This window comes from Loxodonta africana, chromosome 4 (assembly GCF_030014295.1).
Source record: "Loxodonta africana isolate mLoxAfr1 chromosome 4, mLoxAfr1.hap2, whole genome shotgun sequence".
Taxonomy (NCBI): domain Eukaryota; kingdom Metazoa; phylum Chordata; class Mammalia; order Proboscidea; family Elephantidae; genus Loxodonta; species Loxodonta africana.
The window spans coordinates 166,042,906-166,061,653 of record NC_087345.1 but is presented as its reverse complement, the minus strand read 5'-3'; the positions used below and the strand labels follow the sequence as shown (position 1 = coordinate 166,061,653).

The 18,748-nt window shown below is 42.5% G+C and overlaps 1 protein-coding gene across 3 annotated transcripts in view; it reads right to left on the bottom strand.

Annotated features, from left to right (window-relative positions):
* KIAA1217 (KIAA1217 ortholog) overlaps window positions 1-18,748 on the bottom strand; it is a 399,876-nt gene that overhangs the window by 83,115 nt on the left and 298,013 nt on the right. For all 3 annotated transcript variants that reach the window (XM_023548864.2, XM_010590674.3, XM_010590677.3), the window contains exon 6: window positions 9,477-10,309. In XM_023548864.2, coding sequence (XP_023404632.1) covers window positions 9,477-10,309 — 833 coding nt within the window. The remainder of the gene's footprint in view (window positions 1-9,476; window positions 10,310-18,748) is intronic.

Sequence of the window (18,748 nt, the reverse complement as noted above, 5' to 3'; positions counted from 1 at the left end):
CAAGGAGATATCTTCACTCTCAGGGGGAGAAGACGAGTATCTCTTGGCATTACCAAAGCCAGAAGACACCCTAAGAATGAAATCCTATTATAGTGATTGTTCCTACCAAGCAGATATTTAGGAAGCATTTGTAGCTCAGGCTCTTCCTGTACTGAACTGTGGCATAGCTTGTATGTTTATATTAAGCTTTGCATGTTTTATAACGGCATCCTGGTTTATATTCTTTGCTCATGAGAGCCACGTCTAACTTTCTTTGTATCCAGCAAAGCACCTAGTCCACAGCTAAGCACATAAAAGCCTAGTAAACTTTTGTTGTTGTCATTGTCTTTAGGTGCTGTCAAGTTGTTTCTGACTTATAGTGACCGAATGCACAACAGAACACTGCCATGTAATGTTCCATTCTCACAATTGTTGCTATGTTTGAGCCCATTGTTGCAGCCACTGTGTCAGTCCACCTCATTCCGTGTCTTCCTCTCTTTCACTGACCCCCTACTTTACCAATTGTGATGTCTTTCTCCAGGGACCGGTTCCTCCTGATAACGTGTCCAAAATACATAAGACAAAGTTTTCCTATCCTCCCTTCTAAAGAACATTCTGGCTGTACTTCTTCCAAAACAGATTTGTTTGTTCTTCTGGCAGTCCATGGTATATTCAATATTCTTTGCCAACAGCATATTTCAAAGGCATCAATTCTTCTTTGGTCTTCTTTAGTCATTGTCCAGCTTTGGAATGCATATGAGGTGACCGAAAACACAATGGCTTGGGTTTGGTGCACCTTAGTTCTCAAGGTGACGTCTTTGCTTTTTACACTTTAAAGAGATATTTTGCAGCAGGTTTTCCCAATGCAATATGTCATGCGATTTCTTGACTCTGCTTCCATGGGCGTTGATTGTGGATCCAAATAAAATGAAATCCTTGACAACTTCAATATTTCTCCATCTATCATGATGTTGTTTATTGGTCCAGTTGTGAGGATTTTTGTTTTCTTTATGTTGAGGTGTAATCCATACTGAAGGCTGTGGTCTTTGATCCTCATTAGTAAGTCCTTCAAGTTCTCTTCACTTTGAGCAACCGGGGTTGTGCCATCTGCATATTGCAGGTTGTTAATGAGTCTTCCTCCAACCCTGATGCCTCGTTTTTCTTCACATCGTCCAGCTTCTTGGATTATTTGCTCAGCGTACAGACTGAATAAGTATGGTAAAAGGATACAACCCTGACACACGTCTTTCCTGATTTAAAATACGCCCTTTTTCTATTCAAATGACCGCCTGTTGGTGTATGCACAGGTTCCTCATGAGCACAATAAAGTGTTCTGGAATTCCCATTCTTCACAATGTTATCCATATCCACACAGTCAAATGCCTCTGCAGAGTCAATAAAACACAGGTAAACATCCTTCTGGTATTCTAGGCTTTCAGCCAGGATCCATCTGACATCACCAATGATATCCCTCGTTCCACATCCTCTTCTGAATCCAGCTTGAATTTCTGGCAGTTCTCCATTGATGTACTGCGACAACCATTTTTGAATTTTTGAATGATCTTCAGCAAAATTTTACTTGTGTGTGATATTAATGATATTGTTTGATAATTTCCACATTCTGTTGGATCATCTTTCTTTGGAATAGGCATAAATATGGATCTCTTCCAGTCAGTTGGCCAGATAGCTGTCTTTCAAATTTCTTGGCATAGATGAGTGAGCACTTCCAGCATTGCATCCACTTGCAATGTTGGAAATAAACAGATGCAATGCTGGAAGTAAACATTTATTGATTCATAATTAGAACTAGATGGTAAAGTAATCCAGACAAGAACTGAATCAGTCAGGCATAGTCAGCCATCAAAACAGATAAATAATTTCAACCATTCCTGGTGGGTCTCATTATCATCAATTCTACAGCTCTGATGCAAGTTTAAAAGGATACCCTAAACCTGGTTTGTCTTATTGCCCCTGGATTCCAAAAGAACTGCAACTCTGCCACTTCCCTGAAATGGAATTTCAAGAGAAATTTTGATCATCTAAATGTTCTAATTGGCTCTTTAAGCACAGCTAATTCCATTCTCTGTTCACACTTAGCTCTATCCACTCATCCCCTTTATGATCTTCCTGTTATTATGCTAAAAACATGGTCTCCCTGCTTCTTGAAGACAGGTTCCTTGTCCTAGCCATCTTTGGATGACTGTGGATTTATCTCCCCATTTAGTGGCATTCAGCAGAATGCTTACAGGGGCCCTGGTGGTACAGTGGTTAAGCACTCGGCTATTAATGAAAGATTGGCAGTTCAAACCCACTAGCTGCTCCATGGGGGAAAGATGTGGCAGTCTGCTTCTGTAAAGATTTACAGCCTTGTAAACCCTATGGGACAGTTCTATTCTGTCCTATAGGGTTGCTATTAGTCAAAATCTACTCAGTGGCAATGGGTTAGTAGAATGCTTTGCTTAAAGTAGGAACTCGTGAGCACCTACCATGTGCCAGGCACAGCACTAACTAAGCATTTAAATGAGTAATGAGCTGTTCCATCTTATGTGGTAGGTACTATTACTATTCCTGTTTATACATAAGCAAACCGAGGCAGAGTAAGATTCAGTAATTTGCCAAAAGTTCAAACACTAGCAAGTATTAGAAGTGAGACTCAAATCCACGTAGTCTGACTTTGGGGTCCACGTTCAGAAACACTGCTCTTTACTGCCTCTCAATAAATGGCTGATCAGAAAAATTGATCGAATCAAAGGTAATAAGAGCAAGTTCTATCAGTAATGAAGGCACCTGACCAACCAGTAAAGGACAGCACTGAGGTAATAACTGTCATGATCCATGGTTTATGACTATTGTCATGATTTACATTCCTTGATCATGGCGTCCTTCTTTCATTTCTCCATTTTGTCAAGTAGAACAAATCCATACTTCCTTCAGAGCAGTGCTTCTTAACAGGAGGCATTTGGCCCCCTGGGGGCATTTGGCAATGTTTGGAGTCATTTTTGATTGTCATGACTTGGGAGGGGGTTGCTACTGGCATCTAATGGGTAGAGGCTGGAGGTGCTGCTAAACATCTACAACGCGCAGAGCCGCTCCCCATGGCAAAGAATTATCCAGCCTAAAATGTCAATAGTGCCGAGGTTGAGAAAACTGCTTTAGAGGGATTCCCAATTTAACTACTCAGGAGATCTCTGATGTGGCTCACTTTCAACTATATATGCAGAAAAGGAAAAATTTAATCATACTTTTTGGATCATCCAGACTCACTGTTCTCTTGTAGGATAAAGCACAGTTTAGAAAAATTTGAAAGGGCTGCCAGTCTCAGTGATCATCTTTAAATGACATAAATCTGAACTTAAACTTTCATTTGCTCAACTCTTATACCAAAGATCCATCCCACTCCTCAAAGCTACCAACACAATAACATCTAACCCTCCTAAAATGAGAAAGCGATGTGAAATGATTAAGAACAGACACAAGCTACCAGTTAGCATGCAGGTTTCCTCCTGTGCAGTTTTCTTCTCCTTCTTTACAACTGGTTGAAAGCAAAGGCTTCCGAGTCTCTTAGTCTCCAATGTCTCAGAAATCATGATGAAGTCTCACATGACTTCTCTTTACGCAGATGTAAGTGCCCAGACAGCAAGAATTCACTGCGCCAGTGTGGCCTTTTATGAATATGTTGAATTTAGCTTTTAGGTGCAGAAGAGGGGCAGTGGTGGTTCAGTGGTGGAATTCTTGCCTCCCATATGGAAGACCTGAGATCGATTCCCGGCCAATGCACTTAGTATGCAGCCACCACCTGTATATCAGTAGAGGCTTACATGTTGCTATGAAGCTGAACAGGGTTCAGTGGAGCTTCCACACTCAGCTGGACAAGAAAGAAAGGCCTAGCAATGTCCTTCCAAAAATTGACCAGTGAAAACCCTATAGACTTATGGTCAGATCAACAATCAATTATGAGGACGGCGCAGGACTGGGCAGCGTTTTGATCTTTTGTGCATGGGGTCGCCATGAGTCAGGAGCCACCATAATGGCAGCGAACAACAACAGGTGCAAAAAAGGAGTGTAGAAGTATGATCTCAGTTCAAGTTTACTGTGTGCTGAAAAATCACATTGAGGGATTCTGGTGTACACATTTGGAAGGAAAGCTATTAGTCACTTTGCAGTGAGCACCCTTGAATTTTGAGTGCTCTTTCAATAAAGATATTTTACATTATATGATCCAAACTATAAATAGAAAATAGCAAAACATAAATGTCCTGGAATTTTACAATTCTTAAGGGCTGTTTTATGTGCCATGAATAGAAATAATGATGTTGTTTAATGAAGTAATTTTATAACCTGGGGAAGACAGAGCCTCTTGAGCTAAGCTATCTGTCACACTCCATCTCCCCCAGCAGCCTCTCAGAGTCACTCGGGTCCCTTCTCTCCTTGGAGTCCCCTCCAGTTGAAGGGAAGTCATCTGGACCCAGTCACGTGATCGGTCAAGATTCTTTTCTTTCTAGAGGCTCAGATAGGAGAACTGCTCTCCTTAAAGTCAAAGCGCTTGTGAGCTGCTACTCTACCCCAAATTTCCATGACCATCAAACATTTAGGTGACTCCTGGGGAGGAGAGCCCATCTACATAACATCTGTTCTATTGCATAGGGAGTCCCTGGGTGGTGCAAACAGGTAATGCGCTTGGCAGCGAACTGAAAGGTTGCAGACCCAAGTCCACCCAGAGGCACCTCAGAAGAAAGGCCTGGCAATCTACATCAGAAAAATGAGCCATTGAACACCCTATGGAGCACAGTTCTACTCTCACATACATGGGGTCGCCCTAAGTTAGAGTTGACTTGATGGCAACTGACTTTTTACACTTTCTATGCTCTTTCTTCCAGATCTCCCATGTGCAATTTGCCATCTCTTACTAAATGCTTTCTTGAAGCATATTTAAAAAGAAAAGTAATAACAAATTCATTAGATCAAGGCGCATGCCTAAATGCAAGAATCAAGATTAAATTACTTCGTCTTTAACTCTCCATTTCCAAGACAACAGAGCTTTTATAAAATCATCTGCCCTCAAAAAAAAAAAAAAAAGCTACCATTGGAGGTTTCCTGAGGAAGGATGAGAAAGAGATTTTTCTCTCTGTGAATTGTAACGCCATGCAGTTCTTCTGTCTATTCCATAGAAGCGCTCTTCTGAACGGCACAGGAATCCAGCCGTGCCCGAAATAAAGCACAGCTACAGATTTCTCAGTCTCCTGCCTGTGCTTTTGTAGTTTCACATCTCGAATATAAAATTTCACTTGAGAGTCTCATATAAAAAGCACTCCCAGATTGATTTGCTTTTTAATATTATGAAATGGCAACAGAAATTGGTTTGGCAGTTTATGGGGCTCTGTACTCATGAAGTTAGACTTTTAGGGGTTGAAGGCTCTTTAAAAATACTTAGACAGATTAAATATTTCTAGGATAACGTCATGACATAGGCTAGATGATGGACTATAATTTGTGCTTCAGTAATTGTTCCTGTTTTTTTTTTTTTTTCTTTGACATAGTACTCACGTTCATTTTGAAAATCAAATCTACCAAAAACGTTCTCATCTTTCTTCACCTATTTCTGCATAACTGTGCTAAGAGACCAGGTAGGGCAGTTGTATTTTAAATGGTATACATATATTTAGCAGAATAATTATGCAAATTCTACTGCAGTGATGATTGTAAATATCCTTTGAGAACAATTACTTAGCATCTAGTCCTGAAACCATTTTTGAAGAATTCTGGTTGAAACACTCAGAATTCACTCTTGAATGTACTCCCCTGCGGGGTGAAGATAGGACACATAGTTCTCACTCATTAGACAGAATACTACCCACTGGTAAAAAGTTCATTCTTTAATGGACCTGGGCATTCAATGCCACTTGCTGGCTTTGTAACCCTGGGCAAGTTTCTTGGCCTGTCTGTAGTTTCCACATCTGTAAAATGGAGATAATGATCGTACGTAGCTCACAGGGTTGTTGTCATGAGGGTTACATCACATCATAGGTGGAAACTACCTAACCCAGTGCTTAGACCATGAAAGGCTCTCAGTAAATGATAGCTGCCTTCTTACTATTATCATCCAGCAATAGCACATTTCAGCCTGGTCACCAGGCTCTCCAAAAGAGGTCCGCATCAGACTCCGTTGGAGAGGAAGCACTAGCCGCCCATTTCTCACATCTGTCCATGATCTTACCTGTCTAGGTAACAGCGGAGAGGGCGGTGGGAGTGCTGGTGACAAAAGTCCCAGACGCATCTTCTTTTTACTGGTGGAGTGGATCGTTGTACAATCTTTGCCACGTGTCTTGGTTGAGTAAAGTGGGGGTGTTTAGGTCCCTCAGTAATAACAACTCTAAATGATTTCCCTGTAGAGACAGGTGTGTGTCTGTCTGTCTGTCTACAGGAGAAGGCTATTTTGCCAGCCCACATACACACAAGTGCTCCAGTTCCACCCTCCGGAGATAAGATGGCTAACAGGTGAAGAGTGACCTGAGCAATGTGTGCAATAAAATTCTTCTATTCTTTCACATTTTGTGGAATGATAAATGCAGTATTTTAAAATTATAATTCTAAAAATAAATTAATGTCAGACTATGGTAGTTATGATAACAATGGTCTATTTTGGTGAACATGAATCTTTTTCAATCAATTTAAAGTTTTTTAGTTATTCCAGAAATAGAAGATCATTTGGATTCTTATGAAAGGGTTTCTTCTAACTTGTATCACAGAAATCCATGGAATTTTCTGAGGGTTTGGTAAAATGGAAATATCTGGGGTTGTGGAATTCTTTTTAAAGAGGAAGCCGAGGCTGTAAAAGAACACTGATACTACTTAAAGCTAAAATTCTTCAAGATTCTGGTCAGGGAGCAATACAGAGACAACTTCACATGTTAGCAGAGGGTTCCTCTGTTCTGTTTTCTCATAATGAAATCCCTTTGAAAACCGGGTTCAATGATATTCAGTAAGTTATGTACACGTGGTAACTGTGTGCATGACATTATGCTAGATGTCAGCAAGAATTCAGAGACGCGATCACTGTCTAAAATTTGCCTGAAACCTGGTTGTTATCTGCTGTGAAGTTGGCCCCCGACTCATGGCAACCTAACGCACGACAGGGTCTAGTTGTTGTAATCCATAGGGTTTTCACTGGTTGATTTTTGGAAGTAGGTCACCAGGCCTTTCTTCCTGGTCCATCTTAGTTTGGAAGCTCCACTGAAACCTGTTCAGCATCATAGCAACACAGAAGCCTCTACTGACAGATGAGTGGTGGTTGAGCATTAGGGGCATTGGCCAGGAATCAAACTCAGGACTCCCTCATAAAAGGTGGGAATTCCACCACTGAACCACCACTGCCCAGAACCTAGCAGGGTGGGAACATGACAACAGCTTAATATAATATAAAGTGGAATCAAGGTCTCGATTCTCTTCCACCCACACAGTGGGTCAGTGTGGGAGTGAGGGGATGCTGGGATGGTAGGGAAGCTGGGCTCTGGCCCTCAACGTAACATCCTGGAAATGCATAGTTTTAAATGTTTCCTAGACTAAATTCTCACAGCTCAAAGTTCCCTGCTGCCAGTGACACGCATTTCCCCACCAGCTCCTCACATCCTCTCTGCAGAGCACACAGCATAAGCTTCCCAGCCTTAACATTACGACTGCTGTGCCTTTCAAGGCAGGTCCTGTAGGCTCATCTGTGGATTGGGACATTGGTCTGTTCCAACAAGCTTGCAATGTTCTTACCACACCCCTCCACTACTTGTTGTTTTCATGAGCGGCCCTTGCTTTGGTTCTTCGAATTTTGCTTCCTAACTTTGGAGGGAGTCCCTGGTTGGCAAAAATAGTTAAGTGCTGGACTACTAGATGAAAGGTTGGTGGTTCAAATCCACCCAGAGGTGCCTTAGAAGACGGGCCTGGCAATCTACTTCCAAAAGGGCACAGTCTCGACAACCCTACAGAGCAGCTCTACTCTGCATACATGGGGTCACCAGGAGCTGGGATCAACTCAACAATAACCAAAGACAACAATGAATATGAAAAAAAGAGAATGAACTATTTTCTAAGTTTTGATTTTTCTTAGTCCTACATAATCATACTAGTCACCATTGCTGGTTTTCTAACTGTGTGAGAGAGTTAGAATTTGTGGTTGAATTAATGACTCCCATTCCTCCTGGAATCTCTCTGCTGTGATTTTCCCTTTATTGATAGATAAGGAGGCATAGCCCTTTCATTATAAAATTCCGCTCCAGGTGACAGGAATTTCTTATTTGTGTGTGAAAAGTAAGGTCGATAATTCACAGTCCATTCACAATTCTGATCTTCTTTTTATAAGGTTATATAACAGTAAGTGATAATACCTTTATTACTGAGTAAGAGAGAATGGCGGTTATAAGGCTCTGTCTAATATCTAGACTTTCCACATCCCTTCTGAATTCATATATGACAACAGGTAAAATGCTAACCCTTTTTTGGACTCAATTTCCTTGACTAGATTTTTATGATTATAATTTTTATGCTGATTTTCTTCAGCCAATTCAGGCTAGAAAAATCTCTTTTATTGAAATTGGTTTTTCTATTACTATGTGAACTTTGGGGGGGTTTCAAGATGTAGTCAGAAGGTTCTAGGTTGGTAAATTATAAAATATATCTACATATTAGAAAAGAAATTTAAATACCCAGAATGTCTCACTTAATAGAAAATTTTTGCTGACCTTAGCACCACTCTCAAATGAGAATTAAATCTAAACCATTCTACTTTCATGCAAAGTCATGTTTATCATTCTAAAAGACAGACAATGACACATTCTTTCCATTTCCCAGAACCAAATGAGACAACAGAACTGCATTCCACAAGGAGAAACACAAATGGCCATTTCACACAGTTAAAACTTGAACCACTCCTTATCTTCAGTGGCAGATCAATTATTAGGATCTTTTGATCATTTGTCTGGATGGTTTCTGTTAAGCACAATTTTCTTTCAAATTATCCAAATCTACAAATGATAAAAAACCAAATCAAACCATGTGCCATTGAGTCCCCACGTGTGCCAAAGTAGAACTGTGCTCTCTAGGGTTTTCAATGGCTGATTTTTCAGAAGTAGATCTCCAGACCTTTCTTCTGAGGGGCCTCTGGGTGGACTCAAACCACCAACCTTTCAGTTAGTAGTTAAGTGTGTTAATTGTTTGTTCCACCCAGGGAGGCTGTTAAGCCCATGCTTAGGAGGCCCACATGACTACTCAGTATAACATGTTCACCAAATAGTTGACCACTCCTATTACATGCCTACTGACTACTTCCGTAACCCCAACGATTTAGAAACTCTTTGCGGACAGGGAGGACCTTTGGCTCCTCTCTGCAACCCCTGCAGGGAGCTCTGCCTCAGGCTGGTGCTCCACCCACATTTGTTGTCTGAGTTGAGTAGAACAGCCCAGACACAGGCCCTGAGCAGACATGATTCTTGTGCACTGTCACCACACCTTACCTGGTCTCTCTGTCTTTGGGTATCGTAGCGGTGCTATAAGCAAAAACTTGCTTCTCAACTAGCGGAGGGCCGAGGTCCACCATGCCAGATAATCCTGGGGTGTTTCGTGGCTTCTCAATATACACTAAGGTGCCTGGCTCCTTCTTAAAGGACTGGCGGCTTGGGGAGGCCCGCTCTGGTTGCAGGGTGTGAGGGGGCCCATGGGCATTATGATGTGGGTGCATTTCTATCATCCTCAGGTCGCTGACTCGGTGAGGAGAGGCGGGCGGTGTTTTGGAGCCCAGAGTAGGCAAATGGCTCTCCGGATATTTCCTTGGTTTCTGTCTGTACAGTGACTGCTCCATATGCATCTCTGCTTGCAAAGTGGGGTTACAATAAGCACTGGCTGACCGGATTGCTGTGCGGTGATATGCAATGATGTGGTCGGGGACATCCAGAGGATGCCCACTGTGGGAAGAGGCAATGCTCATTCGTCCCTCGTGATAAAGGTAAGGGTCGCCATAGAAACCTTCACTTCTGTACATTGCAATGTTTTTGCCGCTCAGGTCTTCATCCGGCTTTACATCTCTTCTTTCTAAAATGGCGCTTGGGCTTGGTGAGATGGATCTGGAGACAGGCAGGCTGGAGAGTCTGTCCCTGGGGATGGTGGCATTGCCAGGAACGGCCACTGCGCGGGTGCCTCCATAAGGGATTCTGGATGGGGAGGGAGGCATGGAATGGGGCACAGGTGTGGACGGTGGAGAGTTTGGAATTGCATGGGGTGGAAGAGCGGTGGATCCAGGTCGAGAAGCACCAGAGCCATCTCCTCTTGCATAAACAATTTCTCTCTGCATCTGAAAACAGAGCAAGAAATCAGAAAGCCTACTTTGATAGCCATGTTTTTAGAGAGTTTCAATGTGGCAGTGTGCTTTCATGATGTGGTAGGCTGAATACATCCCCCTCCCCAAAGATGTTTACGTCCTAATCCCTGGGGCCTGTGAAAATGTTACCTTACATGACAAAAGGAACTGTATAATTAAGTTAAGGGTCTTGAGATGGGGAGGTCATCTTGAATTACCTGGTGGGTCCAGTGTAACCACAAGCGTCCTATAAGTGAAAGAGGGAGGCAGAAGGGTCAGAGGCAGGGAAGGAGATGTATGATGGAAGCAGAGTCAGAGAGAGCATGAGAGACAGATTGGAAGACAGACTGGCTTTGAAGATGGCAGAAGGGGCCATAAACCAAGGGATGCAGGTGGCCTTTAGAAGCTGGAAAGGCAAGGAAAGATTCTTTCAAGAGCCTCCAGAGAGAGCACAGCCCTGCTGATGCCTTGGTTTTAGTCCAGTGAGACCTGTGTTGGACTTCTGTCCTCTAGAACCGTAAGCCAGTAAATCTGTTTCATTTTAAGCCACTAAGTTTGTGGTTATTTGTTATAGCAGTCATAGGACACTAATACACCTGATGTAGAGCTCAACATTGTGGGGTTGGAGGACAAAACAGTGCAGTGGTACGAGTTTTGAAATCATTGCTTCTACGAGATACTTAAGAAATGTGGCTCTAATGTATCATAAGGGCTAAAATTATGTTTTTTAAAGCTGGTCCTGGATACAAATTCTAGTGTTAGCCCTGGAAAATATTACTAAGCATCTTCCCATACTGATACAACCTAGACACCTGACCGGAGGGAGATAGGAGATACCTGGGGGAAAACTCAGGAAAGTTTTGTTCATTCATTAACACTTTGAGTTTACTAGAAACCAGCACTGAGAGGTCAGGAGGAAATAATGTTCCAGGAGACTGTGCAGTTGGAGGCAAAACTTACAGTGGGAGGGCAAAGGAGAGAAGAAGAAAGGGAATCTTTAGGCTTGGTCAGGAGAACAAATTCTAAGAGCATGCTCTCTGGTGCTGCCATTTGATACCAAAAAGCTTGTTGGAGTAGGTCATTGTGAGCCTGATACTTCATGCCCGAGCAGCTGACTTTGGGCTGTGTCATTACCATCCAGGTAAGGAAAAATGGGGACCCTCACAGGGTCTTCCATTATCTCTTATTTAGGAGAGACAATGATTGGAGAATCGAATTAATGGGGAAAGAGGAAACAAATTTGCTGTCACAACCACTGTGTCGAGCAAAGGGCAGAATAAAAAGTACAAATTAAGCCAGGCTGTGAATATTTGATATGTTTTGCTTTGGTCAAAGCTCAAGAGGGAAATGCCCACTGAGATTCTTCAAATAGCCACAGGGGAAAAGGTCAGCCTTGGCATCTTCTCAACTCACTCTTCAAGTTCTCTTGAAGGAGCCTACATTCCCCATCTTGACTTCCTTGGGAGCAGTGACAACAAGAAGGGTGTTAACGGGTGTGTGGAGGGGTGAGGTATGGGCATGAGGAGACAGGAGGAGAGCTCAAATGGCCAAGAGACCCATAGTGTGGATGGTAAGGGGAAGAGAGAAAAACAAAACAAAACAAAACAAAAAAACAGAGGCAACAAGAGAAGGTTGAAAATAAAACAAGAGCCCAAATGCCCAAATACTGTTTTCTTATCACATAAACTCATTCATTTGTTAATGAATTTGATATTTATTGAGCACTTGCTAAGAGCCAGTCATCATCCTAGGATACAGCTCTGAACAAGTACAGCAAGTCCCTGCCCTTGAGCAGGTATATTCTTGCACTAATCTCGTAGATAGATGCCCCTTTGCCAGAATGCAGAGGAAGAGCCAGCAGGCCTCCCACGACTTCCTTATCTTGTCCCTGGAAGGATTTAACAGTGCAGAATGCCTAATTCTGCCTGACGCTAGAGTTTTATATATTATGGTGGATTTCGTAATGGAAACCACCAATGAAATGTTGAGTTGATGCCCACTCATAGCGACTGTATAGGACAGAGTAGAACGGCATCATAGGGCTTCCAAGGAGTGATTGGTGGATTCAAACTGCTGACCTTTTGGTTAGCAGCCCCACCTCTTAACCACTGCACCACTAGGGCTCCAGTGAAATGTACAAGCAAGGTGTAAATACATAGAACCAAAATGGAACATTTTGAGGGTATATTACCTGAACACCATTGATTTGGGCCCTCACCCCTAAGGAAACAGCCTGTTTCTGGACCCCAGAGTATGTAGGCTCATCGCTCACTACAACAATTTTATTTCCCACTACCCACACTGACAAGGGCCATGGTTGTTCAGTGATAGAACTCTAGCTTCCAGACAGAAGACCCAGGTTTGATAGCCAGCCAATACACCTCATGTGCAGCCACCGCCCAACTGTCCATGGAGACTTGTGTGTTGCTAAGATACTGAATAGGTTTCAGTGGAGGTTCCAAACTAAAATGGTCTAGGAAGAAAGGCCTGGAGATCTGCTTCAGAAAAATCTGCTAATAAAAACCCTATGGATCACAATGGTCTGATCCGCAAGCAATCATGGGGATAGGGCAGGCCCCAGGAAGTGGTGTGTTCCATTGTATATGGGGTTGACATGAGTCAGAGGCCAACTCAACGGCAGATAACAGAAACAGCAATAACACCCGCCCCAATACACACTTTCTCATCCGATAGGCTAGTATGTTCTTCATTCTCTAAACCTAACTTGTGATATTCTCTAGCTGTCCTCCCTCCATTTCCCGGCCCTTATGGATCCATTCCTAGGTATATCCTCAAGGTCCAGCTCCAGGCGCACGTGCTCCACACAGTCCTACTCTGATGCTCCATTCCACACGGTCTCTCCGCTCACTTGACACCCTCATGACTCAGATGCTCACTACCTTAGACCAGACGTGCCAGTCTCAAGGTCACTAAGTGATAATATACCTGATGAAAGGCTTTGCAGCTCATTACAGAATGGCTAGAGCACATGACAGACGTTTTGCAGCAAATCAACACTGATCCTGTATAACTAACTCTCCCGCTTTGTCTTCTACAAAGCAGGGGTCAATAAAGAGAAAGGTCTGGCTCAGAATTGCTGGCCTGACAGAGAATGGAGAAACCCTGAGAGTATGGCCCCTGGACACCCTTTCAGCTCAGTAATGAAGTTACTCCTGAGGTTCACCCTACAGCCCAAGATTGGATGCGCCCATAAAACAAACGTGACTAAAGGAATACACCAGCTAAGGGGCAAGGACTAGAAGGCAGGAGAGAACAGGAAAGCTGGTAACAGGGAATCCAGGGTTGAGAAGAAAGAGTGTTGAAAAGTCGTGGGGTTGTTAACCAATGTCATAAAACAGTATGTATACTAACTGTTTAAGGAGAAACTAGTTTGTTCTGTAAACCTTCATCTAAAGTATAATTAAAAAAAAAAAAAAGAAAGGTCTGGCTCAGTAGAGAGCAAAGCAGGGTTTCACAGGTCATAATATACAAAAAGGACCAGCTCTGGCATCAGAGAATACCTGGTTAAATTTCCCACTCAATCAGTCTACCCAACATAACAATCGATCGAAAGGACAGAAGCTACAGAGAAATTCATCACATCAAGTCAAAGAGCCACTGTGGGCAAAGCATCAGCACAGAGCCCAAGGTGCATCAGGTGTGATGAGTGGTGGTCCTATAAATTAAACAAACAAGACAAATGTTTGAAATATCTAGAACCCACTTAGGATGAAGAGATAGTCCTAATGGGTTTAGTCACGGCTTCCTGTTCTCTTTTTCCTCTTTATCTGGCTTCAGATTACATCCTGATTTGGGAGAATCCTGACCCCAATCAACACACAGCAGAAACCTTCCTCTTCCTGGCGAAAGAGCAAAAAGGGACATAAAGACTCTAGGGAATACAGAACTGAATAGAAAGATAAAGAATACTAATGGAAGGAAAAATGTAAAATTGATTTTAATTGATGAAAAATTGAGTAAATCTTGTTTTAAGGTATCTGCATATGTTCTCAAAATATGTTTGATGATAAGAAATGGTAAGGAGGTAGATTATATAACTAACTTTTAAAATAAAACCTGTAAAAATCTCGCTGGTCGTATGTGGAGATGAGAACAGAGAGGAATGTAACAATTACGAATGATTCTGATACTTCATGTATTCATATGGGGACTATGTGGGTGATAGTAAAAACATTTAATACTCTAGTAGGGCATGGGCATCATGTTTGGTGAAGCAGAGGGTCAGTGAAGATGTGGGAAACCCTCAATGAGATGAACAGCTGTAACAATGGACTCGAGCATACCAAAGATCATCATGAAGATGGCACAGGGCTGGGCAGCATTTCATCCATTTATTCATAACGTTTCCATGAGTCCGAGTTCATGGCAATTAACAACAAAAACAACACAGCAAGGGTACCAACCAACCAGAATGGGACACCAGCCAATGAGAATGAATGCCAGCCATAACAAATCCGCCTCGTGTACCTGGTGGCAATGCTGTGTATCAGCTTTAGCCTTACCCACTTCAAAGTAATCTTGCCATCATCCCAAGTGATCCACAGTGGAGCTGAATATAAGCATTCAGTTATGAAAGATCAGGTAATCTGAGGTTGAATGTCTCCATTAATACGGGTGACTTAGAGGTTGGAAGCCTTTGGCAGAATTCTTATGTTGGTTCGCCAAGCAATGGCTGTCTTTTCAAGACTGGGTTTTTAAAGAACCCTGATAATTTCATCCTTGGCTCTAAGCAGAGCCAAAGAAGAGAATGGCAGTATGCTACCATAACATGGTGGGAAAATATTTTTAAACATACAACTAGAATCAACCTTTAAACAGTAGCTTGGATGCACACACTAAAGTATATGCGTCAACGAGATGGCAATTCACCCATCAGGTGTGGTGGAAGGCGCAGAAAGACGAGAAGAATCTTTTTCAAGTCTTCATTGTGAACTCCTGAGAAGATTGCTTGCTATTTAAAAAAAAAAAGTGGACTTTATATACTCCAGCAGATACTTGTTGCCTGATTGACTGAACCAGGTAGATGATTAAAATTCTACAATTCATGATAAAAGAAGCCCTCGGCCTTTTGTGCTAGTGTTCCTTCCATGGAGATGCCTTTCTAGAATCAGGCATCTACAGACTCTTGTTTTGTGTTCTGAGCCCTTATTTGGCATATGATTAATGGCATTAAATACATACTTGTTTTTTTCTGTACTAGCACATACTCAAAGTCAGACATTCTAGGAAAAAAAAAATTACACTGAACTTAAAAGCGAAAATAAACAAGCAACACACACACAGTTGCTCTTCACCTTGAAATACTGACGCTCTTTATTCTTCCACAATTCTCTGAAGCCACTAATCTTCTCTATCATCTCATTTCACTAAGAGCATCTTGATATGTTATGTCACTGACATTTTTCCCCAGAAAATTTCAACACTAATATCTTTATGTGAGCTTCAAAGAAATTTCATTTTATAGCAAGAAAGAGATGACCTAAACACAAAAATAAAGGTTCTTCCATTGCCTTACCAGAACACAACGCAGGTATCTACTTGCCTGCACTTAAGCCCCAACACAGAAAACATTCATTTATCTGCACTGAATATATTAGCAATGTACAGATGAGACTATTCTCCCTCATTCACCTACCGTGTTGGGCATCGTCTTTCACTCTCTCCATGACTGTCCAAACCACTAGCGTCTCTTCGCTATTTGAGTCCTTCCATTTCTGATAAACAGGGTACTCTCTCCCGGAGCCTCACCGGCATGGCCTGGGCTGAGAGGCTACCGTCCTTGGCTTCAGTATGGAGCTCCCCATGCTGTTCGCCACCATATTTCCTGAAGATCGGACTATATCTGGCCTGTCTCTAATTTATCATCTAAAGTTTGACTTAGGAGTCCTTACATACTTCATTTCCCGAAAGCACCATGAGCTAAAGCAAATAACTCATTTAGAAGGTTCCTGAATATAAGATAAGTGGGAAAAATCTTAAAATTGTTTCTGGAAACAATCTAGCATGAAACGTGTTTATTTAAAATCACTTTGGGAAACTGTCTCATGTAATCATCTCTCTTTGTGGAACATTTATATACATACACATACTCTTCGTGGAAAGGGAAGATTACGTAGAGCTTATTACATTTCAAGCCCCACTCTTCCAAGTCTACAGTTTGTAAACATACCCCTCAGTCGGACCACACAATGAAGTAAAGCTGAAAAGGATTCTTACGAGACTCTTTCATCCTCAAAGAATTAAAGCCACTTACTTTTACTTAAGGAAATCACCTGTAACTAACGCCGTGAAAAGGAACATTGGATCAAGCTCCCAATTACGCAATTCCTTTGTTTGCTGGCTTCGTCTAAATCCTCGGTTCCACACTTGGATGTTTTAGACAGCTTTCGCCTCAGAGAAGAAAATATCACAAAGGACACAGAGATCCTAAAACGTTCCCAGCTTGAGTGTTCACAACCAATAAGGACCATTTTGTTTTACCCGGTCTTCTGAAGGAAGCTGCCACAGGCATAGAGAAAAAGTAACCCTCCCCAAGATAAGCCAATTTCTCCTCCCCTTGGAAATTAGTCACTGAGTAACCTCAGCCCACATCCAACCACAGGCTACAGCACGGGTGACTCAGTCCCTTAACAGTTGCTTACATGGAAAACACACACCAATAGGCCTAGGTAAATGGGTTAACAATAAAGGAAGTGTTACAAAATAGATTTTACTAAGGCAAACAGGATCATTAAAACAAGCATATAAACCAACCAACAACAAACTAACCCAACATGCCAATGACTCCTGAGGAAGAACTAGCAGATCGGTTTTCCGTCCAGAGAGTATGGTTGCTGTGAAAATCTAGACCAGCACCCAACACCCATTTTGTTGCCAGACTTTTGAAGTCTGTGTATTGGCAACTGAAGGAAATGTGAGCCTCTCCCCCTGGTTTATAATACCGGAGGGAAAACGTGAGGGCCATAGAGGAGGCCGTCTACTAATTAAACAGCTCGGTGTTACAAGCTGAACGAGCCATCAATCGGTCCTACACAGCGCTAAGGCAAGCCATTGCAGTCATTCTGGAAAACATACCTGAAACAAGAATGAAAGGTAGAGAGGGCAAGCCAAGGCTACAGCCCAGAGGGAGTGCCAGCAAGGGACCCACTTGTCCCACCCTGAACAAAATAAAGAAGGAAAAGTCCAGTGCAAGCTTCACAGAACTCCGTCCTCAGCAAGGCTATTATCCTCTAGGGGAACAGACACAAAGAGGAGTGTGTTCATAACAAGAAAAGACTTGTGTGAGGCTCAGCTGAGGTCAGGTAGAAGAGCAGTGCTTACAAAAGGTGAGGAGAGAAAGGAAGCATTTCCTTAGCTCCCAGCTGGGCTCTGTTTAATCACCGCCATGCTTTCCAAACCTCCAGGGACTGTGTGGAACTGAAAGCTATCTGAGTGGGAATCCAGGGACCAGTAAATCCAAACACTGGGCTGGAAGCCCCACCGGCTTCAGGCCACATCCCACTACCATGTTCTGGGCAGCCTGTGCATTTTTAAAACATTTTAAAGCTTTTAGAGGTTGCTCTTGCTGACCAAAAAGAATTCCATGACGCTTCTTAAGTTCGAAAGCAGTCACCTTTGAAGGCTTTCTAAAAAACTATTGCCATCAAAATGCTTTGTGGTTATTAAAAGAGGCATTTCCACCCTCCTAAGATGTCTCATTAAAAAAAAAAAAAAATTTTTTTTTTTTTTAAGATGTCTCATTAGACACAATAGTTTGATGAAGGGGTTGTAATGAACGGAGAGGAGAAGGGATGTGAAAACCCTTGTTTTGATTTTTAATCTAATCAGCAAGGGTTTGTTATTTCTCACAAAAGTACGGAAAGCCACACCATCAGCCCCTGATGCATTTGGCAGATGTTGTTTCTTCAAACACATGCTTTCCAGGAAGGGGGACTCAGAGGTTGGGATCCCAGATCTGATTAAGCCAGAATATTGTACAGGATGGGCACAATGCCATCCCTATCATACCCCCCAAAGGCCCTCCTTCATAGCGTAAGAAGTCCTAACAAGTAGTGGCATGGCTCCTGTTGTGCTTACTTAACAAAAATCCAAACCAGTTGCCGTGGAGTTGATTCCAACTCACGATGACCTCATATGTATCAGAGGGAGAACTGTGCTCCATAGGGTTTTCAAAGACTATCATTTTTCATAAGCAGGTCACCAGGCCTTTCTACTGAGATGCCTCTGGGTGGATTTGAACCACCAACCTTTCGGTTAGTAGCTGAGTGCTTAACCATTTTTGTCATCCAGGGGTTACTTACCTGCTGTTTATTACATGCAGGTCGGCTGGTTTGAGTCTAATGCACGTTCAAGTACACGGGGCCATGTCACCTTGCTGAAAACAGAAGCACCGAGCTCTCACTGCAGCTTGGC